This window comes from Ursus americanus, chromosome 3 (assembly GCF_024610735.1).
Source record: "Ursus americanus isolate L20-20 chromosome 3, mUrsAme1.1.p, whole genome shotgun sequence".
NCBI classification, from domain to species: Eukaryota; Metazoa; Chordata; class Mammalia; order Carnivora; family Ursidae; genus Ursus; species Ursus americanus.
Genome location: NC_142129.1, coordinates 94,318,630 through 94,335,690, shown reverse-complemented (window position 1 = coordinate 94,335,690; position 17,061 = coordinate 94,318,630). Strand labels below are relative to the sequence as shown.

Genomic DNA, 17,061 nt, shown 5'->3' with positions numbered 1-17,061 from the left:
GGGCCCCCGGTGCAAGTCCGGGATTCTGCATGTCACGGGGTTACGGCAAAAGTTACTCAGGAGTCTGACTGTGGGCGTGTCCTTGACACCTACTGACTCCTACATGAGTCGAACGGATTTTCTCTCAATTTTACCTTTTCTCAGTCATGTGCCAACCTCTAGTGAGAGGCGCTGAAACAAACAAAATAAGGTTAAAATTTTAGGTTTTTTCTTTTAGTTTTTGAAATTTGCGAAAGGAAAGGAACACAGAGAAATGTGAACAGGAAAAACCGCAAACGGTGTTTCTGCACATTATAGCATTTCTGCCTCGGCAGCGAGGACGGGGCAAAGGGCATGGGGACCAAATCCTGCAGCCCGCACACTCTCACCTCTTCCAGAACGTTCTGCCTCAAACATCTGAATCCTGGTGTCAGCAGATTCGCAGTTACCTGGACACTCGCTTCTCAATAAACAGCGCGTCGGGGACGGTCTCACCGAGACACGTGTGCCGAGAACACAGGAGGCAGGAGGAGGGCCCCCTGAGCCATGGGACACAGCCTCCCGCCCTGGACCATCCCTGCTCTGGCCTGGCTGCGTCAGGGTTTGCCGACGACCACAGCAGCCTCGCCAGCTCAAGGGTGGGTCTCAGAGGGCAGAGCACATGCCGTTTACTTCCCCTGATCCCATACAGCCAACCAAACACCCAGACCTCGCCCCGCACGCTTGCCGCCCTGATGCGCGATTCGCTGAGCCCTGTGACAGACGAGGCTCTCGCTGCTGGAAATGCATAGAATCCTAACGGTTTGGAGCCAAGGAGCCACTTGCACCCTGTGCTGAGCGGCCCCGTCCCTGCGGAGTGGGGGAATCGGAGCTCCAGCAGCTGGAGACCCGCTGGGAGAGCCCCCAGCCCCGCAAGCCGTGCCCACTGTCGGGATGGGAGCCCCGGGCCTTCGCTTCCACGTCGGCACCCTTGTGCTGTCCTCAACACAGAGCCTGTAAACCTTCCCGCCCGTTATGCCCACAGCGACACACCAAGGGGAACACAAGATCCTTCCCCGCCCACTGGACCGGGAACACGTGCCTCAGGAGAGGTCAGAACCCAGGCAGCCGGGGCCTGCACACGCCTGTCCCTGAGGAGTTTCCTTCCCTCACCATTACCATCCTCAGCTCCTCTCTGTCCAGCGGCAGCAAACGCCCGGCCCCTCAGAGGCCCGTCCCGAGCACGCACTTGGGGGGGCTATCGTGTTTGCCCAGTGAGCAAGCCTACTGGATGTGCGGCCGGCGAGGCCTCACCCTCGGGGCAAATGAGCAGCATCCCCCTGATCCTGAGCACCCCGAAACCGCACACGGGGCCTGCATGAAGTGGCCCAACCATCCCCCTGCTGTAGCTCTCCCCGTCCACTCAGAGGACCGCCATATGGAGCAGACCGCTATGGACTGGCAGGGGCGTCTGCAAGCTGTGGGTCACCCACAGCTCGCCACAGCCACCCAGGGCCATATCGGGGCCTCACGGGGATGGCAGTCCTTCAGAGAGCGCAAGGGCAAGACTGATGGGCCCAGGCCAGGGCCCTGGTCCTCCTTTCTTCTCAGGGAAATCTCATGTTTCTAAAGTTCCAGTCAAAAACAAATAAACAAATTCTGTCCTGCACGTGTTCCTGCGTCAGTGGGGACAGTGTGGCGGGTGAGGCCACTAGCAGCCAAGAGTGACCCTCCCCAGGACGTGGTCCTTGCCTGAAGCCCAGCCACGCGGCTGACGCACACTGGCAGCGCCCTGCTTTGTGGCACCCAAAAGAGAGAAGAAGAAGAGGGCTCATCTTGGGCAGGGGTGACCTCCAATCTGTGGCTCTAGTGGCCTTCATTGTGGTCCAGAGCCAGGGACGAGGCCCAGGAGGGCCTCCCAGTTTGTCAAGTCAGAGACTCAGGCCTGAGGCCCCAGAATCCTCTGGGGATCTGGAGCTGATGCGGAGGGCAGCCTCTGGAGGTCACTCAAAATGCCCTCCAGCCTCGGGTGGACGGCCTCCAATGGTAAGACCTGGTCTCAGGGCTCAGCAGGACCCCAGGACCGGGAGCTCATGGCTAAAAGGCCAGGAGACACAGCCAAGGGGACCCCATGTACCAAAGCAAACGGAGCAGGGAGCTGAGAAAGGCGGGCAGGTCCACCTCTCCACACAGCGGAAACCCAAGGGCAGGTGCAGAATTCCCAGTCAGGGGCAGGCAGGGGGACGCCCCCAGAAACACCTCCGAGTCTGCTGAAATGCAGCCCGCGAGATGGCAGGGGAGTGACGGGCGGGGCTGCACTGGGTGAGGCTGGAGCCCCGCATGAGCAACCAAGTGCACATCTAGGGGCCCCTCCAGGTGGGGAGACCGTGGGGGGGCAGGCTTCAGGGGAACCAGGCCCCCCCAGGAGGACCCCAGCAGGGGCCACCGGCATCACCCACCTTCAGGGGCACGAGGCCATCTTGCTCAACCCCATGGGCCATCTGCAGCAGCCGGCCGGGGCGCAGGGGGACACACGCACTTCTCCACGCACCGCGCAACCCTGACCTGCTTCTGCGCCTGCACGGAGCCGGTGCTCCACAGACGCTCCCGGTCGGAGGGACTGACACCTGCCTCCCTGCACCTCCATGCACGCGACCTCACTCTAGCGCAGAAGGTCCAGGAACGAGACAGGACACGACACACGACGTGATGTGACAGGTGGTCAGCGGGACTACATGTGACATAGGACCGTCCCACGTGACGCAAGAAGTGACACGTGACAGAACGTACAGCATACACCGTGACAAAGGACGTGAACGCACGGTGCATTCGTGACAGGTGGCGCGCTGTGGTCTGATCGGTGTGACGGGACAGGTGACACGACAGGACACCCTCTCAGAGAACAGAAGACGCCTTCGAGCCTCCACGTCCTCTGCAGGACGCACCTCTGCTTCGTCCCTGGTCCCCACCCACCTGCCCTGCTGCTGGGCTTCCTCCTCGGGAGCGGGGGCTCCAGGGTTTCGACGCACCACAGAGTCACCAGGGCCTCTTCTGCCCCCGACCCAGCACTGGGTTCTGACCGGCCACCACTGGCACGGGAACCCACTCCCCAGGCAAGGCCCCGCACTCACCGTCCCCGGGAAGCGCTGGTGAGGGTGCCGCCCCGCTCCTGGACGCCTCCACACCCCACCTGCAGGGGCCCATCTGTGAGGCCAGCCCCACCTCTCAGCCTCCTCATTTGCATTTCTCTCTCTCTCTGTTCTTCCGTGTTCCTCCTACAACAGTGGTGCTACCACTTCTCGGCTCCGAGTGTGGACGTCTACACCAGTCCCTGTGAACCCTGTCTGGCTGGACCGCACCCACCCCTCCATGCTGCTGAGATGTGGGCATGTGGGTGCTCTGTCCACCAGCTCAACCTCCCAGCGCCCCCCTTCCCGGCCCCGATGGAGGGTCCCTAATTCTTCATGCCGCTCTCTGACGGGACGAGACAAGGCCAGCTCAGAAGTGGGTGCAGTGGGCCCACGGTGCTCCCGGGATGCGCACCTGCTCCCTCTGAGCTCCCTCAGCAGAGAGCCCCCGAACACCTCTGCGTGTCAAGATGAGCGCGCGCGGCTCCTTTCAGTGGAATTAGGCTGGATTTGAGCCAGCCCCCTCCCCGGCTAACTCCCTGGATGTCTTGTCTGCCTAAGCTATGAAGCTGATTTCTTCCTGCACCACTGATGCATTCCCTGACCACACCCGGGATGGCCACGGATGAAGAAATGCCGTGCCAGCAAATTACAGAGGAGAGGGTCTCAGAAGCACCCAGCTCAGGCAGGAGCTCCCCCACCCATGCCTCACCATGCAGCCTGGCTCTCCGCAGCCTGGGGACAGACAGCCCCTCGGGACAGACCGGCCAGTACAGTGCATGCCTGCGGGGCCTGTGGGGGTGCGAGGTGGACCGGTCCCCGTGGGGCACTCACGTGATGGTGTCGATCATGTCCAGACCCATCTCCACGCAGCAGTGGGCGTGGTCGGTCTTGGGCTGGGTGAGGCCAGACACGCAGTAATAGCAGTCCCCAAGGATCTTGATCCGGCGACAGTGGTTCTCCTGGGGGGCCAAGAAAACAAATCGCACGCTAGTGACGCGCCTGGGGCCTGGGCACCTGCACCTTCGCCACCACAGAGCCAGTGACCATGGAACAGGCAGCACCATAGGTACCTGGCCCCATAGCCCCGCCCAGGGGACCCCCTCCAAGGCCAGGGAAGCCTCAGAATGGGCTGTGATTAGGGTCACCCGGGGCACCCACAAACCCCCACACCTGCACTCAGGTCTGTTCCCATGCAGGGGTCCACCCTGCCTGTCCCTCAGCCCACCTGGCCAAACCCAGAGATCATTCAAGTTTGGGAAACTGCCCCAAGTCCAGAGTCAGCTCCTTTCCCGGGGACGTTCTCTCTCCCGGGAGGGCCCAGCACAGCACCCCTCCTGACCACTGTCTCAGACAGCCACGTGATGGACCCTGTGCATTTTGTCAGACCCCCACACACACACACACACACCAGCCCCAGACAGACAGGTGCACGCACCTGAGTGTCCCTGAGGTCGAGGTCCATGGGGCATGTGGGCAGTGGTCACCAAAGAATTACCTGCCAGGGCCTGAGCCCCAAGGGGACCGCCAGGGTCTGCACCCTGACCTCGCCACCACAGGGACACCCAGAATGTCCACTCTGGCACTTACGTCAGTAAGGGTGTCCACACCCACCTCGCCGTCCCGCTGGGGAGGGACTTCCCAGCGCTATCGTGCGTTAGCCCATTGGTCTCAGCTGTGATTACGTCTGTGACTGCGGTTTTACTTCTCAGACGCTTCCGTACAGCTCCCCTTTACACCCCTAAAATAGCAGACGGCCTCACAAAACTCTCTCCCGTGAGCAGGTCCTGCCCCTGGACGTTCACCACAAGATACAGCTGAGACATTCTTCAAAACGCATTAACGCAAAGGTGAGAGCAAATCCGCTACACGTCAACGCAAGCAGCAAATTTTATGAAAACTTATGATGTTTCCCAGAGCAAACACACCCAGTGAGAAGCCTAGCTTGTTTCCACGTTGCGTGTGTCCCGTGGGCCCTGGGCCCGTGTGTCTGCGAGGGGCCGGCCTCGCCAGCACGTCCCGGGTGAGTAGCAGCTCACAGGCCCCGAGATGTCCTGCCCCACAGCCCCCACTCTGAGAGCACGTCCACAGCTCCTGTCCCATCCTGCTCTCCATCAGTCACAGAAGACCTCACTCCTGCGCGTTTCCTCCAATGCGACACGTTAACCTGAGAATTCACAGTGAGAACTCTCAGCTCCCGCTTCCTGCACGCTCACACACACCCAGGGCTGTGGCCGCGCATCAGAGGACCAGGGGCCCACGCAGCCCCAGGCCTCCCTCAGCAGGCGGAGCCCTCGGGGTCCCCCCACAGACTGTGAGCTGGCCGCAGGGAGGTCCAGGTCTGACCATTCAGCCTCCGAGTGACCACATCCAACCACTTAACTGTTTGGACACCAGCCTCCCCGTCTGCGGAAGGGGGTTTGCCCGGTGTCCCATGAGAAGGACATGCTGGGGGCGACCTGTCCTATGATGACATCAGGGGGTCCCAGAACCAGATGGCCGGATGCAGATGTCCTCCCTGCAGAGCTGAGGACCTGGGACTAAGCCAGCCAGCCTTCTCTGGCCATACTGACCAAGCCTCCAGGCCGGCAGGCAACACTGGGTTCTTTCCTGACACTGTCCCCATCGCCACCGTCCCCCAACACTCAGAGCAGGCCAGGGACAGGGAGCCCCTCTCCCAATCTCCCCCATCCCCAGGCCCAGGGATAACACCAGGGGCCGCTGCCAAGCCTCGCTCCTCTCTTGGCTGTCAGGACGTCCTCCCAGTGATCAGGTTCGTGTGAGCGGCAGGAAGGCGGGGAGGTGCCCCCTGGGAGCCCTGGGTGTGACCATTACTGCCCTGCACGGCCAATCTCCAAGTGAGGGCAGGGAGACAAACCACTTAGCAGGTAGCATCCAGGGGCCACAGCCTCCTGATTACAGCCTGTCAGCGGCAGATGTGTCCTTGGTGACCAACCCCCAGCGCAAAGCCTCGGCCCCTCCTCGCTGGCCCGCTGCAGGGCCAGGCCAGGGACACAGCCCACAGTGGACTGGGGCAGTAAGTGGCTAACACTTCATCTTGTCCTTCTAATCGCAAATGTCCTGGCTGTCATTAGCAAGATTGAGAGACCAAAAGAGGTGTTTGCATTGAGTCTGGTGTGTTTCAATTTAAAATCTTCCCAGTGGTTCCTGAACGCCAGCCCTGGAGCTGAGCCCAGGCCTTCACAAAGAATGGACAGCTGCTCCTGAGACCTCCGCCCACAGTATCCAAACTGTCCCTCCCCCCAGGCTGGGGGACGGAGTGGCTGGTGGCACCAGAGGGACGGCAAGAAGATCCAGGTGGGAAGGCCTCACGCTGAGCCTGCCAGGTGTGGTCTGAGGCTTGAGGACAAGCTCTGACCTGCCGGCCCTGCTGCACGGGCTGCGGGGGGGGGCCTCGGAGGGACGTAAGCAGTGGCTATCGCCGGGAAGGAGCACGGATCACCATTCCTTTGATTTCCATTCCACTTAAAGCATCGCACACGGCTCCCTTCGTCCGGCCCTTCTGTGCCGGCCCCTGGGTAAGATGGGGGTGCTGTTGTCTCAGAGCCTCCATGCGCTGGGAGGGACCACCCAGGAGAAGACGTCTGTCCTGCAGCGAGGCCAACTCTGCAGCTCCAGACAGGCCCGAGCAGGCACTGTGCCCATCGCGGGCACTTCCCGGCAGCAGACAGTCACCCGTGCGTGTCCACTCCTGGTGCCCGGGACTGAGAAAGCACCGAGGGGCAGCCCCCCAGGCAGCGTGAAGCCAGACCGCATGCGCAGGGCTGCCCTCCCTCCACCACCTGGTCTCGGGTCTACACTAAGGAATCGAGCCGTGCAAATATTTTACACACTTAAAAAAATTAAATTGAGGGGCGCCTGGGTGGCTCCGTCAGTTGAGCATCCCACTCCTGATTTCAGTTCAGGTCATGATCTCAGGGCCATGAGTTCAAGCCCTGCATTGGGCTCCGTGCTCAGTGGGGAGTCCGCTTGAGATTCTCTCTCTTCCTCTCCCTCTCTCTCAAAGACATAAATAAATCTTTATAAAAAAATTAAATTGAAAACAGCAATGCCCGAAAACCGAAATAATAAGCCTCAGGTGACCGCGTCGGGAGCGTGACCACACAGGTAATTATTCCAGGGGACGTGACCGTGTGTCCAGTGGGATGTCAGCCATGGACAAAACGAAGAAACGCTATACGAATCCGAAACCACACGCCGCAGTCTTGTTGCGCTGGCAACGTTCTTCTGAACCGACAGTGTATAAACACATGATGGCATGACCATCGGCAGGACTTCCAGCCTCCGGGGAGGGGAGACACGGGAATGAAAATCGAAGGAGTGAAGTTAGTCGGTGACTTGGGAATGCCCACACAAACTCAGAATTTGTCATTACTCTTCTAAAAAACACCCCCATCCCTGTGTCCTGCGATGCCAGAGTACGAGCTGGAAAACCATTCGCGCTGGAAGGAAGCCGGGCTCCCGGAGAAGCAGCGTCTGCGTGAGGCTGTCCCTGGATACGGGCCGGGGGACAGTCTTGTCCAAAGGAGGCAGGACGCACCAGCACGGGCGCCCGCGGACGGGAGGCGTGAGCGTCAGAAACAGGAACGGATGGAATGTGTCCACACACACCAGAGTCCACAAATCCCAGTAACACCCAGAACAGAGGACCAGGGCGGAAGGAGCTCCCCACTCGCCCTCTGGCAGGTTCTAGGGCACGGATGCCTTATTTGGAAAACAGATCAGTGACAAGAGCCAAGCACTTACAGTTTTTGAAGATCACCAATCAGCAGATATGGGAACATTCTTCCGTTTAGAGAATCATGAGCGAATAAGGGCCGGAAAAATGACAGGAAACGCTCACCCCAGTGAAGTGCCAAGCGGCCCCACTTTCAGGGCAGCTGCCGCGGCACCGGGTGTGACGTGATGGGAAGCAGGTGGCAGGTAGATCACACACGGGAACCACGGGAACCGTGAGCCACACTGCACCCGGGTGGGAGCCAGCGTTGGGCACGCCGGGGCAGGAAGAGGGAGACCACGGGCACTTCCGGAAGGCTCCCTAAGATGCAGGAAGAACCCCGGGACCTGAGCCCCAGCTCTGGTGGCCTGGTCATCAGGGGAGATGGCAGGCGGGAGCCACTCCGAAGGGTTCGACGTGCATGTTTCCCGTTTCCTGTTGTCTGTGTCCTGACAGGCATCTGGGGGCCTTGCTGACTAGGTCCTGTTTGTTCCTACTCCGCCAACCCCAAGGGTCCAGAGCCCACAGCCACACGTCCTCTCTCTACCCTCACACCCAGCTGTGACCCCACCCTGCCGCCCAGGCCAGGTGCCAGGACAGGGGACACCCAGAGCCCAGGGTCTGTGTCCCCCAGACTAACCCCTCTCCTACCTCGCCTTCTCCTCCATAGAAACCCCGAGAAAGCCCCGGCGACGCTCCCCCAGCCCCTCTGCCTCCCGCACACCCTGCTGTGCCCATCCTCTCAGGGACTGGGGAGTTGTGACAGATGGCATCAGCTCTGAGCCAGAGGTCAATGCCCTCCATAAATTACACCCAGACATGTATCCTGCCTGGAACAAGGCCGCTGAGGGGAGGGCACCTGACGTGAAAAGCAGGTGATGCAGCCCACATGGGTTCAGAGCCGCCACGCCTGTAGTCCACTGGGTGGGTGACAAAAGCGTCATGGTGGCCAGTCATGCTCAAGGGAAGGGCTGGGGGCCGAGGCTGCAAGCGCAAGGTGCAGTGACATCTAGGACCAGGAGGAGAGGCGTGACCAAGCAAGACTGGCCAGACATCAGCCACTGTCAAGAAAGGAGACAGGTGTCCTGCGGGGGCTGTCGTGTCCTCTGCCTCCATGCACAAGTGAAATTTCCATAAACAAGTTCTCGAGCCCCCTGAGGGCAAGGCTGGTCTGACTTGTTCAGGCTGCACTCGTCACCTAGGCCGGATCTGCACACAGTAGACACGCTGCAGTGAGTCACAGGGGGACCGTGTTCTTCCTCCGCACGGCAGGTGAGGCCGCCATGCCTCTCCCTGCACGTTCCCCGAGCACGTGTCCAGGAGCCATGCACTCACCCCACACCTTCCCAAGCCACACGCAGCTCTGAGCTCCCCCGGACGCAGAGTGGACGTCCCCTCCCTGAAGGACCCCGTGTGAGGTCGCAACCACAGGCTCCATCTCTGCGTACAGAAGCAGGCGGAGTGGGGAGGACCTGGGGAGAAGGTCCCCAAGCCCCCTTCCAGCGCCCATGGTCCGGGCAGTGATGGTCACACTCCAGGATCAGCAAAGAACCTTGTCCCAGAAAGGACACGCCAATGCGGTTCGAGCCATCTGCTTGGAAGCACACCCTTAGCGGCACACAAGGGACATACTCTCACCGTCCTGGGTGGCCCCTGGGCCACGGCAACCCCGTGTGGCCCGCAGGTGTGGAGCCAGCCCTCCAGCAGCAAACACAGTCTCCACCCAAGGAAACCGCGCCTGGAGCACGACGGCCCCGCTTTCCGCTGCCGCCTCCCACCTCCCAGGGCCCGCGCAGAACTGGGGCGGCCGCTGGCAGGCAGGGTGGGGGCAAGTGTCTACAGGCGGCCTCACAGAAATGACAGGTTCCTCAGAATTCCAAACACCTACTGGTTTTTCAGGAAACAATGTTTATTTCCTGCTCGTTAAGGAATAATTAAAGAAATCCAGGCTCATCCTGGATGAATGCAGGAAGCTCTGAAAATTAATATTCGAGACACACGACTCAGCGAGAACCACAGTCCTTCTGGGACCCTCCCTCCAGCCCTCCCCCGACCGCAGGCACCTATGTGCGCACACACGTTCTGGAAGCAGGGCTTCCGCCCCGCGGACCATCCTGCACACACTCCGACCACATCACGTCTGCCCTGGGGTCTGCCTCTCCAGCTGAGCGTGGACCACACATGCGCTGCCTTCTCCTCCCAGCTGGTCCCAGTCCTGACCACACTCAGCCCAGCTCCGGCCTCCCCGCTGCCCTGAACTTTCCAGGCAGAGCCCCTCGCTTCCCCGTCGGTCCACCGCGGGCACAGCACATCTGCAGAAACAGCAAGACTCCACAGTGGGACGCAGCTGGTGGATGAGCACGCTCCGGGCACGCAGCACTGACAGCTCGGAGTGGCTCCCGGGACAAGGGCATTGGAGCAGGGAGGGACAGCGTGCCATCAGGTCTCCTCACATTTCACGGGCCAGGAAACCAAGGCACGAGACGCAAGGGTGCCAGTGAGTCCTCGCGGCTCCCCAGCGAGTCCTGGCCCCTCAATCAAGCCCAGGGGAAGCTCAAGGAGGGGGAAGGATGGGGCACAGGAAGGATGGTTGCGAACACACACCCCAGCGATCTCTGGCTCTCGGACGGGTTTCCATGGGAACACCCAGAGTAACACAGATAACCAACCCGATAAGAACACTGACATCCAGAGAAGGACCCTGTCGTCAGAGCAAATGTAAGCCTAAAATGGCTCCAGGAAATGGAGAAAAGGTCAAAAATATTGTGCACATCTGTGGCCAGCCGAGGACAAGGGGTAAATAAACGGCCAGTGACTGTGGAGAGCAGGGCAGACATGCTCACGCTCTGGGTCTGACTGTCCGGCAGGGACCTTCGTGAGGACGGATGTGTTTGGATCACGGCGTGTGTGATTTGCAAGCCCACCTGTGGGGCTCGCTGCATCCTGTACACCGGACGCTGGGACACATGCCGTGTCTCCGCAAAGCAGGGCTGGAGCAGACTGGAGCACATTTTAAAAATACTCAACACCATCGACACACAAAAGAACAGAGAGGCCTAATTCTCAGCTGTCTGGCAGCGACCTTGACGGGGCAGGGGGATCTACACTGAACTTCCAGAGATGGAAACATAGCCTCTGAGACGGACACTGTGCCAGACCGATGGGCGGACAGCAGGTCACAACTCGCAGGAGACAAGGCCAGTCGCCTGGGCAGCTCCACAGCAGAAACCATCCAGAATGAAAGAAAAGGAAAAAGAGCCCAAAATAAAAAAGGATCATCAGTGAGCTGTGGGATGTCAAGATCCCGACACGGGTGAACCGAGGTCCCAAAGGAAGGGGGAGATGCATAAGGAGTATTTGAGGGCTTTCTCCCCCAAAGGACGAAACCATAAACCTAACGAGACGCCCAAACACCGTGAAGAAAACCACACGGAGGCACGTCAACATCAAATAGCTTAAAACCAGCGGTGACGAGAGAATCTGGAAAGCAGCTGGAGAAAAAACACACCATGTTTCGTATGGACAACCAGAGTGCCGTCCTTGGAAACAGTACGGCAGAGCAAACACCTGTTGGCCCACAATTCCATAACCAGTGAAAAGAAACTCCAGAAATTAGGGCAAAACGAAGACTGAGAGGATTCATCACCAGCCGGCCCGTCCTTCTTTCAGCAGAGAAACCACGTGGAGACGCCCTGGTGAATCCCACGCGGTCCGAGAGCAGCGGAGTAAATACCCACAACACTGTGCTTGTGCCTTCTCTCTTCCAAGGGGAACGGCGTGTTTGTGCAAACGAAAATGGTAACAACACAGAACGGGATTTATGACAAAAAGTAAAACATGCACGATTTCGCAAAGGCCGAGAAGGGAGGTGCGTCCCGTGAGCTTCTCAGACGGAGCCAAGGAATGTGCTGCAGACCCCAGGGCAGCCACCACAGTTATAGAGCCAACAGTGCTAACCCATCAGCCAACACAGGCGCGAGGGCCGAGTCACAGAACATACTCTGTAAACCTACAAACCGGCAGAAAAAGTAAAACAGCGACAAGGGACAGATGGGATGAACCACAGTGGGCCGACAGCACAGCCGGGCGAACGTGGACTATCAGATTCGACGCAAAAAAGGCAAACCCAGCCCTTTAAATAAAAAGACACAAACTGGCTGGGGAAAAAAAAAAAAAGAAAGGATGGAAAAAGACATGCTTCCTGACAATAACCGAAGGAAAGCTGGAACAGACGCACTAACACAGGACAAAAGTAGAATTCCAGGTAAAGAGGGCCATTTCTTTTTAAGATTTTATTTATTAGAGAGACAGACAGAGAGCGAGAGAGAGAGCACACACACAAGCAGGGGGAGAGGCAGAGGCAGAGGGAGAAGCAGACACCCCGCTGTGCAGGAAGCCCAATGCGGGGCTCGATCCCAGAACCCCGAGATCATGACCTGAGCCCAAGGCAGACACTTAACGTGTGTACACACATACGCACGCTCTCCTGCATGTACACAATGCACCCACAGATATCCATACGCACATGCATGTACATGCCTCCACCACGTCCCACGGCAGCCCACCCGCCACGCGGCTCCGTGTGTGCTGCACCTGCTATCTCGAATGTGTACACATCTCTCAATTAAAATATCAAAGCCAGAGTCCCAAACACAAGTGCGTGTCCTGGTGAAAGAGCCAAGTCGTGACTGAACAGGGACATCTCTCATACACCAGCAAACCGGACAACCTAGAAGAAATGGATCAACCCCTACAAACACTCAACCTACCAAGACTGAATCACAAAGAAACAGAAAATCTGAACAGACTTATTTCTAGCAAGGAGACTGAATCGGTGATCAAGATGTCTCAACACAGAAAAGCCCAAGACCAGATGGTTTCACTGGTGAACTCCACCAAACACGAAAGGAAGAACACCAACCCTTCTCAAACTCTAAGAAAGCTTCTAAATTCACTCTATGGGGCCAGCATTACCCTGAAACCAAAGCCAGAGGATACTACCAGAAAAGACAACTACCCGCCAATATCCTGGACGCAGAAATCCCTAACAAAACAAAACAGGAGCAAACAGAGGCTTTCATCAGTACATTATACACCATGATCAAGTGGGATGTTTTCCAGGGATGCAAGGATGGTTCAATATCCACAAATTGATCTGTGTAGTATCAACATTAACAAGAGAAAGGATAAAAATCATACGGTCATCTCAACAGATGCAGAAAAAGCATTGGACAAAATTCAATGTCCTTTCATGATAAAAACTCTCAACACAGTGGGTACAGAGGGAACATTTCTCAACACAGTGAAAGCACGTACGCCAAGCCCACAGCACACATCGTCCCCAACAGTGAGAACAGGAGAGCTTTTCCTGCAACATCAGGAACTAGACAAGGGGGCCCACTCCTGCCACTTCTATTCAACAGTGTAAGTTCCAGCCTCAGCAGCCAGGCACGAGAAGGAAATCAAACTGTCTCTATCTGCAAATGACTTATTGTCTGCAGAAAACCCTGACGATGCCACCAAGAATCTGTCAGAACCAAGAAATGAATTCAGTAAAGTTTCAGGATGCAACATTAACATACAGAAATCTGTTGTATTTCTGTGCATGAACATGAATGCTCAGAGAAACAGAGAACAATCGTATTTACAACTGCATCAAAGAGAATAAAATACCTAGGAATACATTTAATAAAAAAATAAGGCAAGTCTGATGATATTTTCAAAGATTTTATTTGTTTATCAGAGGCACAGAGAGAGCGAGAGTGAGAGACAGAGACAGAGGACAAGAGCAGGGGAAGCAGCAGGCAGAGGGAGAAGCAGACTCCCCGCTGAGAAGGGAGCCCGATGCAGGGCTCAATCCCAGGACCCTGGGATCATGACCTGAGCTGAAGGCAGGTGCTCAACCGACTGAGCCACCCAGGCACCCTAAGTCTGATGACCTGAGGAGACGCGTGGAACACGTGCCATCCCCAGAAGAGGACCAGTGGATGCCCGCCATGTGTTCCCCGAGTGGGGTGCCCATGCAAAGGGACAGTGATGTCACAGCTGGGGCATAAGCCCAAGAGGCCCCTCCTGGGTCGGGGTGAGGCCACGGGCTCAGAGCTGCAGGTGGCACTCATGGGAGCCACACCAGCAGCTGCTCCAAAGAGGAAGAAAGTGACAGGCGAGGACTGGAGCTGTATCCTGAGCTGATGAAGGAAGGGAGGGGACAGGACAGCGAGCCCCCGGGTGACATCTCATCCTGAGAACAAGACCCAGACCGTGCTTCCCCTGGGACAGCCTCTCCGCCCTCCACTCTGGTCAGGGGAGGCCCATCTCTCCAGCGTCGGGCATCCGTGCCCCCTCCCCCAAGCAGAAGCAGGAGGCCCAGCAGACCCCTCCCTCACTCTGGGGATGCCACAGCCCATACAAGAGGACACTGATAAGTGGGCTGCACACAGGGTCGTGCACTAAGAAAATAAGTAAACAGAACAAAGCCAGGGAGAAGACATTTACAAATCAGCTGTCTAAGGAAGGACAAGATCAGAATCTATAAAGACTCCCATTGTCCTGGGGGGGGCGGGGGACAGGTGCCGTTGTCAGAGACCCGGAGTGGGGGCAGGGACAGTCTCCCAGGTACAACGGGGGGGCGGGGGGCAACCAGGCTGGTGGCACTGCTTACCACCAAGTCACTGAGCGAACCTGTCCCCACCAGAACCAGGATGCTGACCTCTGGTCACTGGAAAGACAGATTCGGACAGTGGGGGGAGGGCACACCTTTCCATCAGCAGCATGTGCTCTGACGGTCCTGGTGGACAGCGGAACCCTCATCCAGAAGCTTCCTCAGGAGGGGCAGGAGGAAGCCACAGGCCCAGGAAAGCTCGAAGCAGCACCAAGAGAGCCCCGGGCCACCAGGCACCCTGGCCCCGAACAAAACACACGTTCTGACCTGCATATAGGAGGTGCTGGAGACCCCACCGTGACAGCGAGCCCCACACGCCACACAGGACAGACACGCTCACACTCCTCACTCCTCCGTGATACTTCCCCAAAAACACAGGTGTAGGGCAGGAAGGAGGCCCTGGAGGCCTCTCATGTGGGTGGAGCCACAGCAGCTCCCCAGGACAGGAGCCCAGAGACTGCCCCCCCCCCCAGCACAGGCTGCCAGGGTGCCACAGACAGGCAGCTCTGCGCCCAGCGAAACATCACGGCCAGAAGCCACGCCGGCCCGAGGTGGAGAACTGCTTCCTACTTTCATCCTCGGGAAAGTTGAGGCAGCCTTCCCCAGCCTTCCCCAGATGAGGCAGCCCCCCCCCAGATGGGGTCCCGCAGAACGACAGGATGCCACAGGAGAAAGGTTTCTAGCGCCGACCCATTCAGAGCAAGTGGGACCTTACAACTGGATGTTTCAGGATCCCTGCTTCCCCTCAAGGAAACTGGGGGGGGGGGGGGCAGCATCCAGGTCCCTCACGCCGCCTGCCCCTGAGGCCAAGTGTTCTCCTGCCTGCGCTCAGCCCCAAAACTGCAGCCAGTGTGACCACGACCCACTCCGCCTGCAAGTCAAGGGCAAATGCCGGGGCCTGGCATTCTGCGTCCTGCGCAGGGGCCAGCCCGCGTCTGCAGCCGTTGTGGCACTCACCCAGCCCTGCACACAGGGACATCCTCATGACTCTGCTGTATGAGCCACGCTGGCAGGGGACCTCTCCTCCCCCTCCCTCATCAAGGGGACAATTGTCTACTCTTTCTACCAAGTCCTTTAACTGTGACCTTCCCTGAGAAAAGTTCTGACTCTGCGCAGAGTTAACCCCTCCCTCCCCCCACGACCACCTGCTCAGGACCCCTCTGGGTCCACCTTGAGGGAGGCTGGCCAGGCAGGTGGGTGTGGCTCCACGTCCCTGTGTCCCCCCAAGTCCTCGAAGGGCAGGGAAGGCTGGTGTCAAGGTCCAAAGACAAAGGCAGTCAGGTGCCTGCACACCGAAAGCCCAGGTGTTAGCGAGGCCTGGGCTTGATCTCTGCAAGGCTGAACCTGTCCCAGGAAGGTTTTAAAACACCAGCGCTCTGCTGCCACAGGCAAGGGGGCCTGGCATCGTCAAACGTCACCAACTGACCCCAGAAAGAACCTGCAAGGCAGAGCAGCGCGCACAGGGCTTCACGACCCAGCCAGCACCCTCCAGCCTGGAACCGGCTCAGGTGCTGCGGCTGCGCTAGGGCGAGCGCTTTTCTTTGTGCAAAGGAATCGCGGGTGGTGAGGCGGGAGCTGTGGGTGATTGACAGCTGGGCGGCGCGAAAGCGCAGGGCCGTCTGGGAGGTCACACCTGGCACGCCGTTGCCCCAGAGGCGGCTCCGGTGACCCGTGCACGACGCGGGCGGCGCTTACCGTGGCCAGTTCATCAAACTTGCCGAAGAGCTCGTTGAGCAGCTTCACCAGCTCCTGCGCCGTGCACTGTGACGCCAGGCCCGTGAAGCCCACGATGTCCGCAAAGAGGATGCTGCAAGAAAAAGGCACCGGGCTGCCTCCTCCACAGGCTCGCGGGGCCCAGCCTCCCGGGCAGCCCACGGCCCCCAGAGCTGTGCGGAAGGCTGCCTTTACCAGCACCCCAAAATAAACCTGTTTATTCCTCAGGGCGGGCTGGAAGGGAAGGGTCCGTGTTCCCATTTGACAGGCGGCAGCACCGGGGGCTGGGGGAAGTGGGGGACGCCCTCACAGCCACAATGGGGGGGGGGGGTCGGACACACTAGGGCCAGGCAGAGCTCCTGCTGACATCCCAGGACACAGGTGGGGCACAGCGCCACGGCCACCAGACCTGCCCCCAACCCAAGATGACCTGTGACCAGTGGCCAGCGAGCACAAGGGATGGGCCTATAGGAAGTGAGTGGGCCTCCTCGCCCCTTTCTCCTCCTGCCGGCTGATGAGACAACGGAGCCCCAGTGTTGGCGGAGCCCCACTGTGGATCCCAGCGCTTCACGGAGGGGCCCGCTGCGTCTGCACTGGGACAGGGCCCCACCTGGTGGGATGGAAGCCTGGTGTGTGGGCATCCGTTTACTACAGCGCTGGGCGGGTCTAAACAACAGTGCCCACCCCCCCACACACAGCCTCCTTCCTGGACACTTTACCGCCCTGAAGCCACATGCAGCACAGCAGTGCCATCACTGTGATTTCTGCTGGATACAGAATTCCTGACAGTCTAGCTCAGCCCTTGAACGTGCCACCCCCAGTCCCCGCCTCCACCACTCCCCGTGAAAAATCATACATTGGTC

The 17,061-nt window shown here is 58.8% G+C and overlaps 1 protein-coding gene across 1 annotated transcript in view; it reads right to left on the bottom strand.

Moving 5' to 3' along the window:
- The window catches only part of ADCY1 (adenylate cyclase 1), a 117,249-nt gene that overhangs the window by 60,063 nt on the left and 40,125 nt on the right, over positions 1-17,061 (bottom strand). Inside the window, exons 4-5 of the mRNA XM_045793578.2 lie at positions 16,181-16,292; positions 3,921-4,048 (exon numbers count right to left, since the gene is read on the bottom strand). Of these exons, the coding sequence (XP_045649534.1) occupies positions 3,921-4,048; positions 16,181-16,292 (240 nt within the window). The remainder of the gene's footprint in view (positions 1-3,920; positions 4,049-16,180; positions 16,293-17,061) is intronic.